This window comes from Ceratina calcarata, unplaced genomic scaffold (assembly GCF_001652005.2).
Source record: "Ceratina calcarata isolate Rehan_Ccalc_2016 unplaced genomic scaffold, ASM165200v1 scaffold569.2, whole genome shotgun sequence".
Taxonomy (NCBI): domain Eukaryota; kingdom Metazoa; phylum Arthropoda; class Insecta; order Hymenoptera; family Apidae; genus Ceratina; species Ceratina calcarata.
Genome location: NW_017176894.1, coordinates 300,083 through 309,798, shown reverse-complemented (window position 1 = coordinate 309,798; position 9,716 = coordinate 300,083). Strand labels below are relative to the sequence as shown.

General features: G+C 40.0%; 1 protein-coding gene across 2 annotated transcripts in view; it reads left to right on the top strand.

Annotated features, from left to right (window-relative positions):
- LOC108629402 (uncharacterized) overlaps nt 1-9,541 on the top strand; it is a 20,990-nt gene extending 11,449 nt beyond the window's left edge. The window contains exons 2-7 of one of the 2 annotated variants that reach the window (XM_018032049.2): nt 929-1,052; nt 5,207-5,317; nt 5,404-5,541; nt 5,663-5,760; nt 6,291-6,456; nt 8,069-9,541. In XM_018032049.2, coding sequence (XP_017887538.1) covers nt 929-1,052; nt 5,207-5,317; nt 5,404-5,541; nt 5,663-5,760; nt 6,291-6,456; nt 8,069-8,172 — 741 coding nt within the window. In that variant the 3' untranslated portion in view covers nt 8,173-9,541. Of the gene's footprint in view, nt 1-928; nt 1,053-5,206; nt 5,318-5,403; nt 5,542-5,662; nt 5,761-6,290; nt 6,457-6,527; nt 6,694-8,068 lie in introns of both variants that reach the window. The other variant, XM_018032048.2, reaches the window with a different exon arrangement.
- Nucleotides 9,542-9,716: the final 175 nt, after the last annotated feature.

The window sequence follows — 9,716 nt, the reverse complement described above, 5'->3', positions numbered from 1 at the left end:
GAGTTATTGGCCAAAAACGAAAATTTGGAAGAAATTGAAGGGGTACCCCTTGGAAAAATCTCGGAAAAATCAAAAATTTTTTTTTGTTGTTTATTATTAGCAATGTTCTTCCGACGTTTGATTTCTTTTTAAAAAATGTGTTTCTAAAGTGCATAAACTTTTGGGATTGACTGTATAGCCAATACAACCTTAAAAAAATTGAAATTGTAATTTGTTTTCTACTCTTGTACATGAATTATTGACTTATTCAGGTTGCGATCGACCAATAGGTCAATTACAAGCGATAGATTCCATTAAAGCTGGGAAACGGTGATTTCACGAACATTTCATGAATAATTTCCTGTAATTTATTCAACCGAACTTTTTCCAATCGTTTGACCAGCTCGTTTACTGAATTTACAAAGGAATCGCGATACTTGCTTTCCTATTTTCTAATCCCAGAATACGTCGCTTAATCCGCATTCGTGAACCAACGATTCAATTTCCATTCGATCGTTCAATCACGTTTATCGATTAACGTTTGATTGTGTTTAGACTTGATAGCATCAATCCATTTGCATCATCAAGCATAATATACAATGCGTAATAAAGTAACATGTAAATGAAGGCATGCAAAGCGTTCAAGCAATAAAACGAAGAAAACAATCGTTCTCCTGTTTTTATTTGTCAAGCGTTCTTATCCCATATCATAAAACTTTTTGCCAGGGGTGGGGGGTATGGTATTTTAAGATAACATTATGGGAAAATGCGCCAATGAGTAGCAATTGTCACGTGAACCGAAATTGGGACATTTATTTCGATCCACAAGGTCCACTATCAAGTTCATTATGACAATGGCCAGGGCATAGAATGTGAGCCACGATGCAACTGAATTAAAATGATACGCGTGTGAGTAGATGAATCATAGGAACAAATTGTTTTGTTTCAGCAATACGCAGCCAAGCATGCCGAGCAGAGCCACTTGGTGGAGCAAATGAACACAAAGTACTATTATTACACGAGAACGCAGGGTCTCTTCAGGATATGCTATCCCAAAGAAAGGCCTCCGACTGGTAAGACCTGTTTATAATTAAATAATAAATCAACTAATTTGAATACGTACATTGCCCCTCTTACTTCAAAAAGAAAGTATTTCATTTGTCTTTCGAGAATTTCTGTTTAATCTGGCGAGACTTGGTCACGATATTTTTGGAAGAGATTTGGAAAGCTGATTTCTCTGAAGTCGTTGGTTCCTGCTAGAGACGCCGGCCTTTTAGGAGACTTTCTACGTTACGATAGTAATGTTGCGGGTCAATCCGAACCCACGTAATAGGTTAAAAGTTTATAATCTGCTCGTAGGGAAAGGAAGCAACTTTCGTGAAATTGTACGTGATAGTACAGAGGTCCGGTCAGTATTCGCTCGCGTGAACAAGTATTGAGATGAAACGAGTAATTGGGGTGAAATTATTGCCTATTATAATTCCTTCTATTTCTTCCCATAAGAGATTTCCTTAGTTTCTTTCGTGGTAATAAATAGAAATAAAATAATGGCAACATCATCCTCTTATAACTGAAAGCAGTTCCTACACGAGGATTATAGATAATAGTATTTTTTTGCAAGCACAATCGAGGTGAATGGTGGTATTAGAACTCGACTCGATCATCGGACCGTGTCAATTCTGAATTACTTAATTCGCAACGACACCGTTCGCATCCGAATACTTCTTTTTAGAGCTCTCACTTCGTGATCGTCGACGATATTAGAAGAATAACTGGACCGTTGCAACAGTAATCGCATTTCCACTGCGATTATCGGGCTTTTCACGTGATCGTATCATATTTTCCCATCTCATTACTGTAACTGTGCCTGAAGATCTTCATTCAAAATCTTGACACGCGAACAGTCTTGCTATCTTAGTTAGTCTCATGGTTGGCAACGTGTATTCAAATTATTAGCAGAATTTTCACATTAACTTCTATATATAAGCATCCCACGTGTAATTTTCATAGTAACGTGACGTTCGGTGAACGAAATCTATCGCAAGATACGGCTTGATTTCACGTGATATTAACCGTGAATTTGCAACGCCTTTTCCGTTCAACTTTCTACGGTAATGACGCGTGGAAAAATTTACGTACAGGATGAATCAATCAGAACATTCATATGAAATAATTGTTCTTTCATCTCATTGAAAGATATATTATGTGAATTTTTTATTTAACGAAGCTGATGGGATTAATTCATGCACACGATGTAATTATTTTATTCTTTCTCTTAAGGCTTTTAATAAGGCCAGTGAACGTTGCAATTTTTTTTGGTAAACAAGTAAAATATTCTTTGCACTTAGTATAGAATTTTTGTGTAAGACATGATCGCGCGAGTTCGACGAGTGGAAAGTCCGTTTGCATAAGAAAAGAAGCCTGGTTCGTGAAAGGGAGCCAAGTGCAACTGCATCAAACAGCCGCGTTCGTGAGTCTTCGCGATGTATTTACAATTAGACTTATGGTACTTTTTCACGCGAAGCTAAGGGCTCAAGAAACGTAACGACGAAACCAAAAATGTCAGCAAGCATTTAGGGTATTGGTACCAAATGATAAATAATGTTATGCGGGCCACGTATTATGACCGAATCGACTGACACTTGGCATCGCCTATTCATAGTCACACATTCTTATCATAAATAACGCCAAACGACTTGTGCCTGATATAAATCTAAAAGAGGTTCAGATACTAAATTATTATCAGCATAGATAAATGTTCAAATCTAATACATAATTTGTAAGCAAATCGCTCAAATCTTGGACTCTGAAACTTTAATTAAAATACGAACACGTAATTTCGATGGATTACAGTCGTCTTTTGAAGAAGAAACGAAGCGCGTATAATAATTCGTTGCTGCGTGTTCGTTTCGCCTATCAATATACTTCGTACGTTCACTCGTTACGCTGATCGTTTGAGAGCTGAATATTCTACGGGCTCATTATTCGGAAAGGTTCGCATTTTCTCACGACGCAGCCATGTTCTAAACTACACCACGTTTTGTGAGGCGATTCCAGTTTGTCCGGAAATATCGAGTTTCGTCCTGTATCCTCCGAAGGAAGACCTCGTCCATCCTCGCAGTGGAATCAAAGGACGTTCGGTAGATCAGCCATTCACAGATTTTATCAGTTAAATTGTTCTAGGCTACTAAGTTCTGTTATAACCAGACAAAATATCAGTTTAAAAATGTGTTTTAGACAAATATTATTTTCGTCATTTGAACACTGAAATATGCATTCAGCTTTTAATGTTCTGAATGGTTTTATACGTTACACACAGCATACATTCGATTGTTTGATAAACGTAAAGTCCGCAGACTATTTATAACTGCGGAATCGAAATTCTGCGCGATAGAAAGTACTGAGAAATTCCCATGTAGCGAGAACAACGCTATTCCCGCGGTTTGAGCGAGAAACAATCGAAACGATCGATACGTCACGTTTACCGTCTTATACCGTTCTTCGACCGTCCGTTCCTTATCGGTTCCGACGTTCCGTTCGCTTCCGGCATACCATTTCCGGCGTTCGTGTTTGGTTCACTTAGCGTACGTGATCGTACGTGGGTCTCAATGAAGAAGAAATCGAATTCAATGAGAACACTCGTTACTCAAACATGCAAAAATTTCACAAGGCAGCGATTTCTCCTAAGCGCTTATCTACGAACTTCGTTTCATCCTCGAACTCTGTTCTATAGCTATGCCAGACTTGAATCTTGTCCTTACTGTATCCTCAATCTCTGACCGAACAAATCCTAATCCCTACCACTAAAATCAGAAACCTACATTTTACACGGTTTTATAAAGAATGAGTTAGCGGAATACAGCATGCAGATTTAACATGCTGTGAGAAAATGCATATTCCGGAGCTTCGGTCAGAGATCGGCCTACAAAATGGAGGTCAGATGTATGCGTGCCGCTGCACGCGTGAAAAATTGAAGAAACCAGTCAACCGACCGGTTTCGATCTCGATTTTTGTTTTACTCGAATTTTTTCTGATTGATTGCCCGTAGAAAATGTGGCGGGAGGAGACGCGACGCTCTTCTTCCTAAATAGTCTGTAGTCTGTATCACCGTGTGTACAGTTAGCCACGAGTCAACGGTCTTGGCACGGCGCCTCGTTTAGGCGAAACTAGATTCGAAGAAGGTCGACGAAACGACCGTCACCGGTTGAATTTCAAGCATCGCGCACGTTCCCATCCCCTGTAGCCCCTTCTACACTCGTTTAATCGATGAGCGCACAGCTGTTGCTCATACTCTGCATGAGAAAAATTTCCAATTGTCTTTTTTCTAATCGATTCTCTAAATATTTCTTAACAACCGATGTAATTAGATTAAAAATTGAGTAATAAAGATGATCTCGAGAAAAGGAGGAGAAGGTCGCATGCTCGCAATTAGTGTGATTGCACTTTTCTTCGTCGTTCCTGGAAACACAGGAAACCGTGAAAGCATCGCGACTCTTTCTTTTCACTGCGTGAAACGCCTTTCGAAAGTAGTATTTTGTAGATTCGGAATGGTCAAAGAGTACCGTTGCCCATGAGAGACAAGCTAGAGGAGTACGAACACCAGCCGGCCGAAGCGTGTGTGTACACACACGCTGGGAATACCTTGCACCGGTGATAGCGCATTGCATTCTGGGTCACGTGCTTTTCGATACACGCTGGGTCTGATATGCCAGGGCTGTATCGAAAAAAAGCTGACACCTTTTAGCTTAGGAATTCCATCGATTTCCACCTATTCGAGTCCCTTATTGAATCGCATGGCTGTTCCAATCGTTAAAATTAATTTTGTTCCTTGATATAGCAATACCTGTTCGCTACTGGCTCTCGCATAACTTTCTACGCTCAAAATCTTTTTTAAATTAGTAATTATTAGTATATTGCGTAAATAATTTTGCGCAATAATTTCACTCGAGACTGACAAAAATTCAATGCTCGAAAGGTGGCTTAGTTACATATTCAAGCTGAAACGTAAGAGAATTTCGAACCGGTTGATTTTGCAACCAATCGATTAAACACGTGCGCAATTAGAACGTCACAGAGGCAAATTTCTATGATTGTCCAATTAATAGCCGTGAAACTTCCTTAAACAGACTGTCTGCGCCTGTTTTCGCAATTTTTCCAAGAACTTCGTACCACTCGTGTTCGGTTAAACGCCTGATTAACGCGATCTCTCTTTCGTAATTAATCGCAGTTCAAACGTACCTGAGTCCTGTGGAGACCCACTGTATGAACATCAACTACTTCATCCCCGATGAAGAGAACCTGACGAGGGCCTTCTCCGACGATGCGATGACTCGACTCCGTACGTAGGATGAACGAAGCAAAACATTTCTGCAATTTAAATTCGACTGCATTAAAATACATACTGTATTTTTTTCTGCTTTTCAGACATGGGCAGATCGGTTATAGCTCTGTTTATAGTGGCATTCGTTGCGATCTTTACGGCGTTTTGGACGGGAGTGGTAGGCTGCTGGAAGAGGTCACCGGGAAATATCACAGCCACAGCCATTCTGATGCTGCTAGCATGTTAGTCCATTCATAAATTGAATGCATGCTATAACGTATTATAGCAGAATTGTGACACAGAAATTCGCGTAATTCGTTATATAATATTATATTTACAAGTAGAAATTGTTTAACGATGCAGGTCTGTTAAGCGCTAGCGCGATGGGACTCTGGCACGGGGTGGAGTACTACGAGAAAGAGAAGATCGTCGGCGAGGAGTACTACCAACAATGGACCAACGTAAGTGATGGCCTTCACTAAACTTACACGTGACACGACACCGACACCGGTAAAAACCAATTGTCAATTTTCGCGTAATCGTTTATGAAAATGAATCGCGTCATCGTGGATTTCCGGTATCGGTATCGTGTCCATCAATGCGTGCATCAAGATACGATGAACACGCGCAACGCAACGGACTTGCGTAATGCACAATTAGAAAGTAACTTGTTCTCCATGTACTTATATCAAACTAAAAATATAATTTACTCAGTCGAGATTTCGACGATGCTAGATATAGTTGCAATATCTAAGTAAGATAAATCAATGTCTACGTAATATTTAATCTACGTTGGGTAACGTAAAGAACTATATACGAATTCACGTGCAACGTGCACTGGTTTATCTTATTGAATAAAATAAATTCTTTTTAATAAATGTTAACCATGCTCAAGAGACGATTCGACAAAAGAAGGTTTGCAGGACCAGGGATGGTGCCAGGAGCAATGGCTCGGAAGGAGAAACGTAAATGTTTGAACGTTTGCCCGCAGGTTTTAAGGGACAACACGGTGCAGTGGTACGGCTGGTCGTTTTACCTTGCCTGGCTGGGGGTGGCGACGTGTTTAGGCACGATGACGCTGTTTTTGATCGCGGCGTCCTGCCTGCGGCGGGAGCACGCCCGCGAGCAGGCTCAGAACGTTCAATACATCATGCCAGGTGACAAGCAAACGCTGAACAGGCCGTACTAACTTCCCCCGTCTTTTTTTTTCTCCGGAACGCGTTTCTAGGTCCTGAAGGACAACTCACTAATCTCGTACGACTGGTCGTACGTGGTCGCTTGGGTCGGCGTCGGTTGGTCGTTGGTCAGCGCGATCTTGTTTAGCGCTGCGGCGATTTGCTTGAGGGGCGAGAGAATGCGCGAGGAGGCGATGAACATGCAGTACCTCATGCCTGGTACATATTTAACACCTTTTGCTTTTGCCGTGAACCCGACACGGGCTCGTGCCGGACTCCTTTCAGGTCAAGGAACTCCTCTCGCGGGATTCCTGTCCGTTTCGCGCCACGAATTCTCTTTTTTTTTAATAGAGGAAGTTAAATGTTCAAGCATGGAATGATTGTATAAATTGGATCGGGACGAGTTTAAATAAAGCAGAACGCGCGATAACTCGAGTCCGGTCGCGTTGAATTGCAAATTTCTTTTCGCGTCACGCTTCTTTTCCCGATCATCCATTGCGACAGGTGTTCGAAGTTAGATATATTGTAAGAAAGGAGTCTGTACGTGCATCATGTTCTACTAACTTTGATTCACGATTACCTACATGGGTTGACCCCGAAAATTGTTTTCAACGTTCTTTTACTAACTCGAATTCGTTCGAACGATACTGGCTCGAAAATCGAATTGAAAATACAAAAGGAATGAACCAAATGTTACACGAAGTAGAAATTAGCAGTTCATGACGAAGTAGAGATTTAACAAACAAACTAATTATGCATACATACAAAATCCTTACAGAGCAAATTGATACTCGCTTATTTAACATTGTAACGAAACGAATGATCGTACGAGAACAATAACTTTGTACATAAAACAGTTAATTGCGATTAGTTATAATCGTTGGTTAAAAGAGAGATAACCTTCTTAGTAGATAAAATCAATTGTCAGACATCTCGTGGGAAAAAGAATGCTCGATATTCGTCTTCGTGAAACTTTTACTCGTTCGATTTACGCTCTGTTTCCATCGTGGATTAAAGCAATTTTGTCACGCTCTGATCCTGGGGAAAGCTCCCTAGATAGAACGGTCTCTACCGATCATCGATTTAAAACGATTACTTCGTATTTTACTTTTGGAACGATCCGAAGTGTTCTTCTCGCTATAAAAAAGTCAACATCGCCACTGTACGTACATAAGTGCCATTCATAAAGTAAAATACATCGAGGAGCCATCTCGTTAATGGCTAGGATATTACCATTAGCCTGGTAATTTGTTCGATAAAAATGCTGGAAACCGGAAGAACACGTAGAGCCTATAATAGAGATATCCGCAGGTGCGTTTTAAGTAGCCCCTTGGAAAGCGACACACTTGCCTAATTTTACGCTCGATCTTACGACGCAACGTCTGCTCGCCGCGTAAACATTTTTTGCTCCGAGTATTCAGAACCGTGGAAGAGCCGCGTTAAAATAGAATTCAATTTGCGTCCGCCTACGCGAAGACGAATAATAGGGGAATGGACGTCCTTTTCCCTCAAGAATGAGAATTCTATTTTTACCTTTTCGCCAATCGTCACTCGCGGGGCATCGAAATTAACTTGCTCTTTCTCTCGTTTACAGTGTATCCACAAAAACAACAGTATGCCTACGCCAGTTATCCAGCACCAGCGGCATACCCGGGACCATACTATCACGGATCGCAGTACGGACCGTATAATTACTGAAGGATTCTCGTGTCATCATTATCGACAAGGGAAAGTGTCTTGAGCGCGAAACGTGCTCGCAATCTACAAAATAATGTAATCTGACAAGCGACGTTTCCCAAAGGGAACGATAAAAATCGAAACGAACGAGATAAAAAAAAGGGAGACTCCGAGAGACTGATCGTAAATCCTAAACCGAGCCGAAAGAAGAGAAAATGTAGGGAATAAGAACAATCGTGGGTCTCGTCCTGGGCTATAATTTAACATTCATGTCTGTCTTTTTTTTATGCTACGTTAGTGACGCTCTGGTGCATAATCGCGGGTCCCACGATTTTCAACCCAAGTTTTCTGTTTCGGCAGGTGACTATTTGGATAGTGATCGCTCGAACGGGGTTCACTCGTGAAAGAGACAATTGCTCAAAAACATCTTATTTAAAACTAAGATGATACATACATTTTGTTCTGTTTCGAAACTAATATTTGTATTAATCTGTATGTGCTGACCGTGCTAGGACAATAATAATAGTACCTAATAATAATGCGTATCGAGCATGGGAGAGATATATTGTACTTCGTTCGATTGGCAACGTGATCTTCTTAGAAAAATGAAGAACAGTGTGTCATTCAACATTTAGCTTACAATATCATGACGAATACTTAATTTTTGAACGATCAGTTGAGCATTTAATTTATCCTTACTGCACAAATTGATACATACACATATGCGTGCGTATTTATATATAATCAGACGACAAATTTATCAACTGCAGCAAGGATATGTGACTGAGGAAAATCAGTAATTTATTTAATAAGAGTTAGCGAATCAAAAGAAAAGTATCGGTGAAATCTTTGTTGATTTACGCTCTAATCGAGTAAAAATTACGATCGTGGCTGTAAGAGGAAGATTCGGCAATATGGTGCACGAGAAATATCAGAACGATGTTAAATGAGAACAGAAAGCGTAAAATGGGTGCATCCCGTATCATTTACAAATATCTCGTTTCATAATAACGACTCGCGTCATCGACTCACTAGACTTTCTAACGTATATTGATCTTCTCTTTTTTTATAACGTCGACTTGTAAGATTTCTTATTGCGATATTTTTACGTAAGGTATTCAAACATTTCAATTACTTTATACGTGCTTGTTCGAGCAAATAAATCGAACCAGACTTACTCCAACCATTACATTTCCCAATTTTTTACGATACTATGCTTAAAAAGGAAACGACAAATTGATTGAAAACTCGTTGCCGTAAGTATAACTGTTTTCATAAATTCGCAACTGTATTATTTCCCGAAAGAAACTATTAGGCGAAAACCTATTCCTCTTTATGTATTATAAAAGGTGCAACACGTATCATTAAATGTTGTTTAATATATATTTAATCTTGTAAAACCTTCTTATTCATTTCCTTACCCATCAAATTCCAGCTTAACCTTCTTGTTCTTCTTTTTAACCGCGAGCCGTACACACACTGTCCATAAAGTTAAACCGGTTTGAATATACGTTAAACTGTTTCTTCAACGAATGGATACTTCAAAATTTGAATTTTCATTTGTT